This window comes from Nerophis ophidion, linkage group LG03 (genome assembly GCF_033978795.1).
Source record: "Nerophis ophidion isolate RoL-2023_Sa linkage group LG03, RoL_Noph_v1.0, whole genome shotgun sequence".
Taxonomy (NCBI): Eukaryota; Metazoa; Chordata; class Actinopteri; order Syngnathiformes; family Syngnathidae; genus Nerophis; species Nerophis ophidion.
The window spans coordinates 8,925,065-8,941,437 of record NC_084613.1 but is presented as its reverse complement, the minus strand read 5'-3'; the positions used below and the strand labels follow the sequence as shown (position 1 = coordinate 8,941,437).

Genomic DNA, 16,373 nt, shown 5'->3' with positions numbered 1-16,373 from the left:
ACAGAAATACAACACAATACAAATTGAAAGTTTTTTTGTTTTTGCAACCACCCCCCCAAAAAAATAAAAATAATACCCTTGCAGAAAAATTTAGTGTGGTAAAAGGTTACGTATAAAAAAAAAAAAAGCTCGGTCACACTAAATTTTTATATACTGAATTTTTCTGCGATTAAATTTTTCACAATGAATTTTCAAATACTGAACAATGGCGGTTAAAGTTCAGAGAATCTGGAGAAATCCCTGCATGTAAGCAATGATATTACGGACCTTGGATCCCTCAGGCGGTACTGCATCAAAAAAGCGACATCAGTGTGTAAAGGATATCACCACACGGGCTCAGGAACACTTCAGAAAAACCACTGTCAGTAACTACAGTTGGTCGCTACTGTTATGGTTAACTGAGGAAGATGACGGCAACAGACACTAGAGGATTGTGTAGCTCTATAGATTTATTATATATATTAACCATATACAGTATATAATAATCAAACAATATAAGTATAAACTAAGGAAATGGAGTGTGAACTAGATCCAAGAGTGTGTATGGTGTAAGACTATGTGTAGTATTTAAATGGATGGTTTTACGGTAAATGTTGGTGAGAGCGAAAGAACATGGAAGTCCGTGGGGCAGGCAGATGATCCAGGGCACCTTTAACTGTTATTATTAATAATCGATGATATTTATCTTTGTGGAAACACTGATCATCATAATGATTTCTCACAATAAATATATATAGAAACAGATAAATATTTAAATAAAAAAAGGGTATTTCTGTCTGTCATTCTGTGGTACATTTTTTTTTCCTACTACGGAAGGTTTTTTGTGGAGAATAAATTATGAAAAAAACATTTAATAGAACGGTTTAAAAGAGAAGAAAACAGGAAAAAAATTTAAATAACATTTTGAAACATAGTTTATCTTCAATTTCGACTCTTCAAAATTCGAAATTCAACCAAAAAAAAGAAGAGAAAAACTATAGCTGATTGGAATATTTTTGAAAAAATTAAAAAAAAGAATTTATGGAACATCATTAGTAATTTTTCCTGATTTAATTTTAGAATTTTGATGACATGTTTTAAATAGGTTAAAATGTAATCTGCATTTTGTTAGAATATATAACAAATTGGACCAAGTTATATTTCTAACAAAGACAAATCATTATTTCTTCTAGATTTTCCCGAAGAAAATTTTTAAAAGAAATTCAAAAGACTTAAATTTGATTGTACAGATTTTCTAGATTTGACAGAATATTTTTATTAAATTTTAATCATAAGTTTGAAGAAATATTTCACAAATATTCTTCGTCGAAATAATTAAATTAAAATGTATTTATTAATCTTTATAACAAAAAAAAAATTGACTTGAACATTGATTTAAATTGTCAGGAAAGAAGAGGAAGGAATTTAAAAGGTAAAAAGGTATATGTGTTTAAAAATCCTAAAATCAGTTTTAAGGTTGTATTTTTTTCTTTAAAATTTTCTTTCTGAAAGTCAATAAGAAGCAAAGTAAAAAAATAAATGAATTTATTCAAACAAGTGAAGACCAAGTCTTTCAAATATTTTCTTGGATTTTCAAATTCTATTTGAGTTTTGTCTCTCTTAGAATTAAAAATGTCGAGCAAAGCGAGACCAGCTTGCTAGTAAATAAATACAAATTTTAAAAAATAGAGGCAGCTCACTGGTAAGTGCTGCTATTTGAGCTATTTTTAGAACAGGCCAGCGGGCGACATATACCCTAAGATTTTTTTTTGTTCAAATAGTGCCAATAATGACTTTATTTTTACCCTCTTTTGACAGCAAACACACTAAAGTGAAGTAGTACTCACTAAATGTGACAGTTTGACCCTGAGACTGAACATTTTCCCACGTTTTTCATTGTATTAATCTTCCCGCTCTCACTGCTATCCCGTGGCCGCACACTAGAGGGCGACATAGTAATATCGTATTAGTTTGGAATCTCAGAAATGATTTTCTGGCTCATTAAAATGATCGTATTGGCTCTGGTAAACAATGACGTCACCATTCGTAGATATAACTTATTTAAACACAGCTTTTTGTGAAAACGGACATAGGAACAATAAATAAGTTAAATATAGCGTTAAACAAGGTTATCAGAATGTAAAATAAGGTAAATTGAGGACACATTCAAGGTAAATAGAAGGTAAATAGAAGGTAAACAAGATACATTGAAAGGAGCATGAGTGGAAGGTAAATTGAAGGTAAAACGAGGTAAACTGAAGGTAAATATAAAGTAAACGGGGATAAATAGAAGGTAAAACAAGGTAAATCAAAAGTGAACGAGGGTAATTAGAAGGTAAATGAAGGTGAATAGAAGGTAAAATGATGTAAACAAGTGAGTAAATTTGAAGTACATAGAAGGTAAAAAAAAAGGTCAACCAAAGTAAAATAAGGTACAATGAGGTATATAGAAAGTAAAAGAAGTTAATCAAATTAAATATAAAGTAAAACAAAGTTATTAGAATGTAAAATAAGGTCAATTGAGGGCACATTCAAGGTAAATAGAAGGTCAAATGAGATAGATACAAGTTAAACAAGATCAATTAAAAGGAACATGAGTGGAAGGTAAAAAAAGGTAACAAGGTAAATTGAAGGTAAATAAAAAGTAAACACGGGTAAAGAAGGGTAATTAGAAGGTAAACAAGATAAAAGGAGCATGAGTGGAAGGCAAATGGGAGGTAAATTGAAGGTAAATAAAAAGTAAACAAGGGTAAATAGAAGGTAAAACAACGTAAATAAAAAGTAAACAAAGCTAAATAGAAGGTAAAGGAAAGTAAATAGAGGGTAAAACAACGTACATGAAAAGTAAACGAAGCTAAATAGAAGGTAAAGGAAGGTAAATAGAGGGTAAAACAACATAAATAAAAAGTAAACAAAGCTATATAGAAAGTAAAGAAGGTAAATAGAGGGTAAATTGAAGGTAAAACAACGTAAATAAAAAGTAAACAAGGCTAAATAGAAGGTAAAGGAAGGTAAGTAGAGGGTAAAACAACGTACATAAAAAGTAAACAAGGCTAAATAGAAAGTAAAGAAGGTAAATACAGGGTAAATTGAAGGTAAAACAACGTAAATAAAAAGTAAACAAGGCTAAATAGAAGGTAAAGGAAGGTAAATAGAGGGTAAAACAACGTACATAAAAAGTAAACAAGGCTAAATAGAAGGTAAAGGAAGGTAAATAGAGGGTAAAACAACATAAATAAAAAGTAAACGAAGCTAAATAGAAGGTAAAGGAAGGTAAATAGAGGGTAAAACAACGTACATAAAAAGTAAACAAGGCTAAATAGAAGGTAAAGAAGGTAAATAGAGGGTAAAACAACGTACATAAAAAGTAAACAAGGCTAAATAGAAGGTAAATAAGGTAAATAGAGGGTAAAACAACGTACATAAAAAGTAAACAAGGCTAAATAGAAGGTAAAGGAAGGTAAACAGAGGGTAAAACAACTACATAAAAAGTAAACAAGGCTAAATAGAAGGTAAAGAAGGTAAATAGAGGGTAAAACAACGTACATAAAAAGTAAACAAGGCTAAATAGAAGGTAAATAAGGTAAATAGAGGGTAAAACAACGTACATAAAAAGTAAACAAGGCTAAATAGAAGGTAAAGGAAGGTAAACAGAGGGTAAAACAACTACATAAAAAGTAAACAAGGCTAAATAGAAGGTAAAGAAGGTAAATAGAAGGTAAAACAACATAAATAAAAAGTAAAAAAGGCTAAATAGAAGGTAAAGGAAGGTAAATAGATGGTAAAACAACGTACATAAAAAGTAAACAAGACTAAATAGAAGGTAAAGGAAGGTAAATAGAGGGTAAAACAACGTACATAAAAAGTAAACAAGGCTAAATAGAAGGTAAAGGAAGGTAAACAGAGGGTAAAACAACTACATAAAAAGTAAACAAGGCTAAATAGAAGGTAAAGAAGGTAAATAGAAGGTAAAACAACATAAATAAAAAGTAAAAAAGGCTAAATAGAAGGTAAAGGAAGGTAAATAGATGGTAAAACAACGTACATAAAAAGTAAACAAGACTAAATAGAAGGTAAAGGAAGGTAAATAGAGGGTAAAACAACGTACATAAAAAGTAAACAAGGCTAAATAGAAGGTAAAGGAAGGTAAATAGAGGGTAAAACAACGTACATAAAAAGTAAACAAGGCTAAATGGAAGGTAAATAGAGGGTAAAACAACGTAAATAAAAAGTAAACGAAGCTAAATAGAAAGTAAAGAAGGTAAATAGAGGGTAAAACAACGTACATAAAAAGTAAACAAGGCTAAGTAGAAGGTAAAGGAAGGTAAACAGAGGGTAAAACAACTACATAAAAAGTAAACAAGGCTAAATAGAAGGTAAATAGAGGGTAAAACAACGTAAATAAAAAGTAAACAAAGCTAAATAGAAGGTAAATAGAGGGTAAAACAACGTAAATAAAAAGTAAACGAAGCTAAATAGAAGGTAAAGGAAGGTAAATAGAGGGTAAAACAACGTACATAAAAAGTAAACAAGACTAAATAGAAGGTAAAAGAAGGTAAATAGAGGGTAAAACAACGTACATAAAAAGTAAACGAGGCTGAATAGAAGGTAAATGAAGGTAAGTTCAAAGTAAATAGAATGTAAAATCAGGTTAATAGAATGTAAAAAAGGGTAAATAACAGGAATATTGAGGGTTGGTAGATACTAAAAGGAGGTCAATTTAAGGTAAATAGAAGGTAGACATATAGTTGACAGAATGTTACTAACAAACATTTTTCCATATTTTACCTTCTATTTACCTTCTTTTTTCTTTATCTTCTATTTGACTCGTTTTACTTTTGTTTACCTTTTACTCTACATTTACCTTCAATAGACTTTATTTTACCTTCTGAAATAACAAAGGAAATTTTAATCACGAAATTAATTAAATGATTACATACACTTTGAAATAATTAAATGACTTTATGTACTTTTCTAAAAAAAAATCATAATTTCCTAAGATAATGAAGTTAGTTATTGATTGTATTGTGTCCTAATTGATAGTCTCGACTTGGCGGACTTTAGGACCCGGGGGCGCCCGGGTAGGCCAGCGTGAGGGCCCGCTGCGGAGAGAGCGGAGCATCTGGAGGAGCGCTGGCCGGCCAGGGGGAGGCGGAGGACGGGGACGAGACTAGAGAGGAAGACGGAGGCTCCGGGTGGACGACACCGGAGCGAGAACGGGTCAGGTCCGGGACTCGGGAGGAGGGACGCCGGGTAAGGAACACACACTCACGCACCTTTTCTACGGAAGCGGAGGGAGGCGGGGGAGGGCGAGCATGCTGGCCGGGGAAGAGCGATCGGAAGCCGGGCAGCGAATGAGGCGCTGGGAGGGTGGAGGTGGCAAAGGAGGGTGGAGGTGGCAAAGGAGGGTTAGCACGGACATGTTGCGGGGGCAAGAACCGCCATGAAGGGACGTCTAACGTGACGAGCACGGCCTCCAAGAGGAGACCCTCTCTGGCTCCCATAATCGATCTTCAGGGTCCTACTGCAGGACGGATTATTCGCCACATGTCACCTTGACAGCGATGATTGCATTCTTAACATGCCGACATTTTGCCATTATTCACCTGCGGGGGACGAAATAGCTGCTTTTCCCCACCGTCACGGCGCAAGTGAACGCATCACCTGCTATGCATTTTGAATGCGTTGTAGCTTTTGACGTAAACATGCACGAGGACTGACGTCATACTTCTCAAGGATTTATATATATATATATATTTTTTTTTTTTCAAAGTCTAATTTTGTCATTTCTTTATTTTACAAATCGTTTTACAAATTAAAAAATAATTATATATATATATATATATATATTTAAAATAAATAAAATATGTAAAATAATTTAGAATAATTACAAATCGTTTTACAAATGTTTTAAGAATAATTTATTTTAATAAAAAAAAGAAACAATAATAATTAATTAATTCAACTCGTCAATTTCATGATATTATCCTATTATTTTACAAATAAATATAAACTGTGAACCAAGTTGGATGTTGAAGTGATTGTAAAAAAATGTATGATTTTGTCCAAATTTAAATAAAACATTTGAATGTATTAATTAAAAAAAATGTATACTATTGTATTTCTTTTAATTATTATATTACTTTATTTTATTATTGTTTTTTTTACAATGTATACTTTTAATACATTAGTTAAAAAATAAATATTACTATCACCCCCGCCACCTCAAGGAGAATAAGCGGTAGGAAATGGATGGATATCACTGTCACTTCAACTTGGATGTTGAAGTGATTGTGAAAATGTATAATTTTGTCCAAATTTAAATAAAACATTTAAATTAATTAATTAAAAATGTATGTATGAATGTATTTTTTAAAATTAATTATCAATTAATATATAATTAATTAAAATCAAGTTGAAGTGATGGTAATATATATTTTTTTAAATAATGTATTAAAAGTATACATTTAAAAAAATAATAATACAATAACAAGGTTTAGCTTTATTACCTTAGCCTTACCCATATAAGGTTTAGCCTTATTACTTTAGCCTTACCTATATATATATTTTAAATAATGTATTAAAAGTTTACATGTAAAAAATAATAATACAATAATAAGGGCTAGCCTTATTATTGTATTATTGTTTTTTTAAATGTATACTTTTAATACATTATTTAAAAAATATAAATTACCATCACTTCAACTTGATTTTTAATTAATTATATATTAATTGATAACTAATTAAAAATAATAAAATAAATTGTAATAATTAATTGAATTTATTAATTACAAAAATAGTATTTTACAAAGTCAGATAGATGTTGAAGTGATTAAAAAAAACAACTTAATTTGGTCATTTTTTATTTTAGAAGGACCATCTCATTTTTATTTGATTTTTAATTAATTAGTTATTAACTGATAATTATTTTTTTTAAATAATTAAAATAATAAAATAATTTGTATTAATTAATTTAATTTATTAATTATAAATCTAGTATTTTACAAAGTCATATATATATAGAAGTGATTGTAAAAATGTCTAATTTGGTCATGTTTATTAAGAGGAGAGAATATATACTTTTTATTTATTTATTAATTTTTAATTACTAAACAAAATTTCAAAAAATGTATCTAATAAAAAAACAATCATAATTAATGTAATCAATTATTTTTTTTATCATTATAAATCTATTATTTTACAAAGCCTGTTCACTGACTTGAGTGTTGAAGAGCAGAACTGTAAAAATATCTAATTTTGTCATTTTTTTTTTTCAGGATGAAAGAGGGATCATCTCATTTTTAAATATTTATTTTTCTCTTCTTATCTTCATCGACGTGACACATCATCATCATCATCATCATCATCACCCCAAAGGCCCGCCCACCCCATCGCCATGCTGTCCAACGCCGTCCCCGACACCACAGGAAGCAGAATGGTAAGAAACTTCAAATCTTTCTTCAACTTTGCCTTTTTTTTTAACATTACCTTTGATACAAACTCCTACTTCTAACCAACTAGTACTTCAACTTCTAACGTGCTGACTCGTCATAATTATTTGTCGACGTGGCAAGTTTGGACTGATTTTAAGTCGACATCAGCTGCGACACAAACACCGAACTCCATTTTTAGTTGGCAGGCAGGTGTGCTAACGTCGAAATGTAGCATTTTTACGCATGCTTTTTCATTTCTAAAAAAAAAAAGTATTTATTTGAATATTGTTTGGATGTGCCCCGAATTTGAGGAAAATCCCCCAAAATATTATGTTAAAAAAAAAAAAAAAAAATTAAAAAAAAAATATATATATATTATTATTATTATTATTACTATATATGAAGTGGAAAACAATATATATATATATATATAAAAAATAAAAAAATGGATATACCGTATTTTTCGGATTATAAATCGCAGTTTATGAAGTGAAATAAATACTATTATGTATTAACCTTTTAAAAATATAAAAATGAAAGACTATGAATTATAAATGAAATCTATATACTTAAATGTAGAAACATTTTTTAAACATGAACACAATAAATATATAAAATTTGAAAAAATATTAGCATTAAAGAATATGTATATAAATAAATGTATTTAAATATAACATTTATTGATGTATATATAAATATAAAATATATGAAGTATATAAAAGTGAACAAAATATAAAAATATAGTCAAAAAAAAGAAAATATCAAAACTAAAGAATATACATTTATTATAAACATACTTAAATTAAACATTTGTTTTATATATATGAACAAAATAAAACATTTAATCACAGTTTTTTCATAGTAATCACAAAATTAACCGCAGACAAATATCATTCTTCTTTATTTGTAAGAGAACCCGAGACTGGACAATTAGTTTGCTTTAATCTAATTTTTTTGTTTTTTTAAACATTACGCTTATTTAAACGGTATTTATTTGATGTTAAACATCAGGTTTTTGTGTTTATTTGTCATCAAATGTCAGGTTTTTGTGTTTATTTAACATCAAATCTCAAGTTTTTGTGTTTATTTAACATCAAATCTCAGGTTTTTGTGTTTATTTAACATCAACTGTCAGGTTTTTGTGTTTATTTGACATCAAATCTCAGGTTTTTGTGTTCATTTGGCATCAAATGTCAGGTTTGTGTGTTTATTTGTCATCAAATGTCAGGTTTTTGTGTGTTAACTTAACATAAAATGTCAGGTTTTTGTGATTATTTGACAACTAATGTCAGGTTTTTGTGTTTATTTGACATCAAATGGCAGCTTTTTGTGTTCATTTGACAACAAACGTCAAGTTTTTGTGTTTGACAACAAACTTCAGGTTTTGTGTTCAGCTGACATCAAATGTCAGGTTTTTGTGTTTATTTAACATCAAACATCAGCTTTGTGTGTTTATTTGTCATTAAATGTCTGTTTTTTGTGTTTATTTGTCATCAAATGTCAAGTTTTTGTGTTTATTTGACATCAAATCTCATTTTTTTGTCTTTATTTGACATCAAATGTCAGGTTTTTGTGTTTATTTGACAACAAATGTCAGGTTTTTGTGTTTGTTTGACATCAAACATCAAGTTTTTGTGTTTATTTGACAACAAATGTCAGGTTCTTGTATTTATTTGACATCAAACATCAAGTTTTTGTGTTTATTTGACATCAAACGTCAGGTTTGTGTGTTTATTTGACATCAAATGTCAGGTTTGTGTGTTTATTTGACATCAAATGTCAGGTTTTTGTGTTTATTTGACATCAAATGTCAGGTTTTTGTGTTTATTTGACATCAAATGTCAGGTTTGTGTGTTTATTTGACATCAAATATCAAGTTTTTGTGTTTATTTGAGAACAAATGTCATGTTTTTGTTTTAATTGACATCAAACATCAAGTTTTTGTGTTTATTTAACATCAAATCTCATTTTTTGTGTTTATTTGACATCAGATGTCAGGTTTTTGTGTTTATTTGAAATCAAACATCAAGTTTTTGTGTTTATTTGACAACAAATGTCAGGTTTGTGTGTTTATTTAACATCAAATATTAAGTGTTTGTGTTTATTTGAGAACAAATGTCATGTTTTTGTTTTTAATTGACATTAAACATCAAGTTTTTGTGTTTATTTAACATCAAATTTCATTTTTTGTGTTTATTTGACATCAAATGTCAGGTTTTTGTGTTTATTTGGAATCAAACATCAAGTTTTTGTGTTTATTTAGAATAGACTAGAACTTTATTGATCCCTGGGGGGAATTCAGCACCACAGTTAGCGCACAATAGACAATAATAATAATAACTAATATATAACATATAATATTCATATAATTTATAGTATATGAATAGTATAAATATATTCTACATATATTCTACATTTAAGTGCAGTCAAGGAACATATGCATCATACAGTCTGATGGCTGTCGCTATGAAGGACCTCCTGTGTCGTTGCGTGTTGTATTTAGGGAGTCTGAGCCTTCCACTGAACGTGTTCATTCTCTCCACAAACATCAAATCCTAGGTTTTGGTGTTTATTTGACATAAATTGTCAGGTTTTTGTGTTTATTTGACATCAATTGTCAGGTTTTTGTGTTTATTTGACATCAAACATCAAGTTTTTGTGTTTAATTAACAACAAATGTCATGTTTTTGTGTTTATTTGTCATCAATTGTCAGGTTTTTGTGTTTTTTTTTTACATCAATTGTCAAGTTTGTATGTTTATTTGACATCAAACATCAAGTTTTTGTGTTTATTTGACAACAAATGTCAGGTTTTTGTGTTTATTTGACAACAAATATCAGGTTTGTGTAATTATTTGACATCAAACATCCAGTTTTTGTGTTTATTTGACATCAGATGTCAAGTTATTGTGTTTATTTGACAACAAATGTCAGGTTTTTGTGTTTATTTGACAACAAATATCAGGTTTGTGTAATTATTTGACATCAAAAGTCCAGTTTTTGTGTTTATTTGATATCTGATGTCAAGTTTTTGTGTTTATTTGACAACAAATGTCAGGTTTTTGTGTTTATTTGACATCAATTGTCATGTTTTTGTGTTTATTTGACAACAAATATCAGGTTTGTGTATTTGTTTGACAACAAATCCCAGGTTTTTGTATTTATTTGACATCAAACGTCAGGTTTGTGTGTTTATTTGACAACAAATGTCAGGTTTGTGTGTTTTTTTGACATCAATTGTCAGGTTTGTGTGTTTATTTGACAACAAATGTCAGGTTTTTGTGTTTATTCGTCATCAATTGTCAGGTTTCTGTGTTTATTTGACAACTAATGTCAGTTTTATGGGTTTATTTGACAACAAACATCAGGTTTTTGTGTTTATTTAACATCAAACGTCAGGTTTTTGTGTTTATTTTAAAACAAATGTCTGGTTTTTATGTTTATTTAAGAACAAATGTCAGGTTTTTGTGTATATTTAACATAAAACATCAAGTTTTTGTGTTTGACAACAAATATCAGGTGTTTGTGTTTTTTTGACATCAAAGGTCAGGTTTTTGTTTTTAATTGACAATTAATGTCAGGTTTTTGTGTTTATTTGACAACAAATATCAGATTTTTGTGTTTATTCGACATCAATTGTCAGGTTTTTGTGTTTATTTGACATCAAATGTCAGGTTTTTGTGTTTATTTGAAATTAAATGTCATGTTTTTGTGTTTATTTGTCATCAATTGTCAGGTTTTTGTGTTTATTCGACATCAATTGTCAGGTGTTTGTTTTTATTTGACAATTAATGTCAGGTTTTTGTGTTTATTTGACAACAAATGTCAGGTTTTTGTGTTTATTTGAAATTAAATGTCATGTTTTTGTGTTTATTTGTCATCAATTGTCAGGTTTTTGTGTTTATTTGACAACAAACGTCAGGTTTTTGTTTTTATTTGACAACAAACGTCAGGTCTGTGTGTTTATTTAACATCAAATCTCAGGTTTTTGTGTTTATTTGACATCAAACATCAAATTTTTGTGTATCTTTAACATAAAACATCAAGTTTTTGTGTATATTTGATATCAAATCTCAGTTTTTTGTGTTTATTTGACAACAAATGTCAGGTTTTTGTATTTATTTGACATCAAACATCCAGTTTTTGTGTTTATTTGACATCAGATGTCAAGTTTTTGTGTTTATTTGACAACAAATGTCAGTTTTTTGTGTTTATTTGACATCAATTGTCATGTTTTTGTGTTAATTTGACAACAAATATCAGGTTTGTGTATTTGTTTGACAACAAATATCAGGTTTTTGTGTTTATTCGACATCAATTGTCAGGTTTTTGTGTTTATTTGACATCAAATGTCAGGTTTTTGTGTTTATTTGAAATTAAATGTCATGTTTTTGTGTTTATTTGTCATCAATTGTCAGGTTTTTGTGTTTATTCGACATCAATTGTCAGGTGTTTGTTTTTATTTGACAATTAATGTCAGGTTTTTGTGTTTATTTGACAACAAACGTCAGGTTTTTGTGTTTATTTGAAATTAAATGTCATGTTTTTGTGTTTATTTGTCATCAATTGTCAGGTTTTTGTGTTTATTTGACAACAAACGTCAGGTTTTTGTTTTTATTTGACAACAAACGTCAGGTCTGTGTGTTTATTTAACATCAAATCTCAGGTTTTTGTGTTTATTTGACACCAAACATCAAATTTTTGTGTATCTTTAACATAAAACATCAAGTTTTTGTGTATATTTGATATCAAATCTCAGTTTTTTGTGTTTATTTGACAACAAATGTCAGGTTTTTGTATTTATTTGACATCAAACATCCAGTTTTTGTGTTTATTTGACATCAGATGTCAAGTTTTTGTGTTTATTTGACAACAAATGTCAGTTTTTTGTGTTTATTTGACATCAATTGTCATGTTTTTGTGTTTATTTGACAACAAATATCAGGTTTGTGTATTTGTTTGACATCAAACATCAAGTTTTTGTGATTATTTAACATGAAATCTCAGGTTTTTGTGTTTATTTGACAACAAACATCATGTTTTTGCGTTTATTTGACATTAAATGTCATGTTTCTGTGTTTATTTGTCATCAATGGTCAGGTTTTTGTGTTTATTTGACAACAAACGTTACGTTTTTGTGTTCATCTGACATCAGCTGTCAGGTCTGCTCTCTCCCAGCGAGTGATTGACAGAAATAATCTGACATAAAATCAATGAAAACGTCTAAATCCATAACCTCCATCGCCTCTTTTGTGAATGGCCGATATTTCATGATGGCACTGGCGCCATGTTTGATGATGATGATGATGATGATGATGATGATGATGGTGTGACATACTGTATATGGCGAGGGCGTTGGCTGCGTGGGTGTGTGTGTGTGTGTGGGGGGGGGGGGGGTGTAGTAGTAAGCGTAAGGCAATTGTGTCCTTTTGCTTCCACGTTTCCATTACACAGCACTGGCCCCCATCTTGTTGCTTAGCAACAGCCGTAGTAAGCAGCTACTCCGACGGTAATGGTAAACGCACACACACACACACACACACACACACACACTTACACACACGTAGGCTTCACCCCAGCCTGGTGGTTTCTTTACCCCCTAAAGGGTAAAAAATGTGGTGTTGCAGACTCTTCAGCACACCTGTCCTGATGAAGGCATTTACAGCAGGGGTGTCCTAACTTTTTCCACTAAAAAATCAGAGCATGCAGGGGCTATTTTTATATCCTTCATTTTCATAACCATTACAATTTTTCAACTTTTTATTGATTTTTTTTTTTTTTTTTTCCCCTTAAGAGCGCCCCGCAGGTTTGGGCTCAGTCATAAAAATAGTAAAAAAAATATGTCAAATATGCATTTTCTTTTGAAGGTTTAAATGTGTAGTTCGGGGGTCTGGAGCTTGTTTTCACTGAGGGCCACAAGCCAGTCAGAGGGCCCCTTTTTAACAGTGAATGTAAGAATATAAAAGTAGAATCGCCTCGCTATGCAAGTTGGCACGATGTGTAAACGGTAAATAAAAACAGAATACTCAAAAAAGTTTTACAAATAACTCATACATGTTTTTTTTGTTTTTTTGCATTTTTCGTCAAATAAAAAGTATGTTTTTTTATGGCATTGATTTAATTTTTTTTTTTTTTTAAAGCACATTTTTTAAAAATCCAAAAATTGCCCTACTCAATTTTTTTTTACAAATAAATCATATGTAGTGTTTTATTTTTTATTTTTTATTTTTTTTTTACATTTTTCGTTAAATGAAACCGAGTTTTTTATGGTGAAAAAAAATACTTGAAAAAAAAAAAATTGGAGCCGTAGAATTGTCAATAATTCATGACAACATTGATTTTGATTCATTATTATTTTTGAGCACATTTTTAAAAAATCCCAAAAGAGCCCGACTCACTAAAGTTGTACAAATAAGTCATACATGTTTTATTTGTTTTGTTTGTTTGTTTGTTTTTTTGCATTTTTCGTCAAATAAAAAGTAGTTTTTTAATGGCATTGATTTAATTAATTTTAATTTTTTTGAGCACATTTTTTAAAAATCCAAAAAGAGCCCCAAACAATTTTTTTTTTACAAATAAGTCATATATGGTATTTTTTTTGTTTGTATTTTTTTTTGTTGCATTTTTCGTTAAATAAAACCTAGTTTTTTATGGTAAAAAAAATACTTGAAAAATGTTGATATGAAGTAATTGGAGCCGGAGAAATGTCAATAAGTCATGACATCATTGATTTTGATTCATTATTATTTTTGAGCACATTTTAAAAAAATCCAAAAAGAGCCCCACTTAAAAAAGTTTTACAAATAAGTCATACATGTTTTATTTGTTTTGTTTGATTATTTGTTTTTTTGCATTTTTCGTCAAATAAAAAGTAGTTTTTTAATGGCATTGATTTAATTCATTTTAATTTTTTTGAGCACATTTTTTAAAAATCCAAAAAGAGCCCCACACAAATTTTTTTAACAAATAAGTCATATATGTATTTTTTTTTCCCCCCACATTTTTCGTTAAATAAAACCTAGTTTTTTATGGTAAAAAAAAATACTTGAAAAATATTGATATGAAGTAATTGGAGCCGGAGAAATGTCAATAATTCATGACAACATTGATTTTGATTCATTATTATTTTTGAGCACATTTTAAAAAAATCCAATAAGAGCCCCACTTAAAAAAGTTTTACAAATAAGTCATACATGTTTTATTTGTTTTGTTTGTTTGTTTGTTTTTTTGCATTTTTCGTCAAATAAAAAGTAGTTTTTAATGGCATTGATTTAATTAATTTTAATTTTTTTGAGCACATTTTTAAAAAATCCAAAAAGAGCCCCACTCAAATTTTTTTTACAAATAAGTCATATATGTTATTTTATTTTATTATTATTTTTTTTCCTACATTTTTCGTTAAATAAAACCTAGTTTTTTATGGTAAAAAAAATACTTGAAAAATATTGATATGAAGTAAGTGGAGCCGTAGAAATGTCAATAATTCATGACAACATTGATTTTGATTCATTATTATTTTTGAGCACATTTTTAAAAAATCCAATAAGAGCCCCACTTAAAAAAGTTTTACAAATAAGTCATACATGTTTTATTTGTTTTGTTTGTTTGTTTGTTTTTTTGCATTTTTCGTCAAATAAAAAGTAGTTTTTAATGGCATTGATTTAATTCATTTTAATTTTTTTGAGCACATTTTTAAAAAATCCAAAAAGAGCCCCACACAAATTTTTTTTTACAAATAAGTCATATATGGTTTTTTTTTTTTCTTTCTACATTTTTCGTTAAATAAAACCTACTTTTTTATGGTAAAAAAAATACTTGAAAAATATTGATATGAAGTAATTGGAGCCGTAGAAATGTCAATAAGTCATGACGACATTGATTTTCATTCATTATTATTTTTGAGCACATTTTTAAAAAATCCAAAAAGAGCCCCACTCTAAAAAGTTTTACAAATAAGTCATATATGGTATTTATTTATTTTTTTTTTTGCATTTTTCGTGAAATAAAACCTAGTTTTTTTATGGTAAAAAAAACTTGAGAAATATTTCAAAGTGTAATATTTGATGTGAAGTAATTTTAGCCGGAGAAATGTCAATAAGTCATGACAACATTCATTTTGATTCATTATTATTTTTGAGCACATTTTTAAAAAATCCAAAAAAAGCCCCACTCAAAAAAGTTTTACAAATAAGTCATACATGTTTCTTTTTTTTTTTTAATTTTTTATTCCTTTGCATTTTTCATCAAATAAAACATAGTTTTCTTTATTGTAAAAAAAATACTTCAAAAACATTTGAAAATGTAATATTTTATGTGAAATATAGTTTTACAATTAAGTCATACATGTTTCTTTTTTTTTTTTAATTTTTTTATTCCTTTGCATTTTTCATCAAATAAAACACAGTTTCTTTATTGTAAAAAAAATACTTCAAAAACATTTGAAAATGTAATATTTTATGTGAAATATAGTTTTACAATTAAGTCATACATGTTTCTTTTTTTTTTTTAATTGTTTTATTCCTTTGCATTTTTCATCAAATAAAACACAGTTTCTTTATTGTAAAAAAAAATACTTCAAAAACATTTGAAAATGTAATATTTTATGTGAAATATAGTTTTACAATTAAGTCATACATGTTTTTTTTTAATATATTGTTTTTATTTGCATTTTTCGTCAAATAAAACAGTTTTTTTATGGTAAAAAAATACTTAAAAAATATTTCAAAGTGTAATATTTGATGTGAAATATTACGTTCATAATATTACAACATTCATTATTATATTTTGAGCACATTTTTAAAAAAATCCAAAAAGAGGCGCACTCAAAACAGTTTTACAAATAAGTTTTGCATGTTTTATTTTTATTTTTTTAAATATTTTTTTCATATTTTGTTTTTTTCGTCAGGTAAAACATAGTAGTTTTTTTTTTTTTAAATAAAAAAATACCCGAAAAATATTTCAA

At 28.4% G+C, this 16,373-nt stretch overlaps 1 protein-coding gene across 1 annotated transcript in view; it reads left to right on the top strand.

Moving 5' to 3' along the window:
- Positions 1-5,070: 5,070 nt before the first annotated feature.
- LOC133549072 (DNA (cytosine-5)-methyltransferase 3A-like) overlaps positions 5,071-16,373 on the top strand; it is a 76,739-nt gene continuing 65,436 nt past the window's right edge. Inside the window, exons 1-2 of the mRNA XM_061894172.1 lie at positions 5,071-5,232; positions 7,257-7,417. Coding sequence (XP_061750156.1) covers positions 7,376-7,417 — 42 coding nt within the window. The 5' untranslated portion in view covers positions 5,071-5,232; positions 7,257-7,375. The remainder of the gene's footprint in view (positions 5,233-7,256; positions 7,418-16,373) is intronic.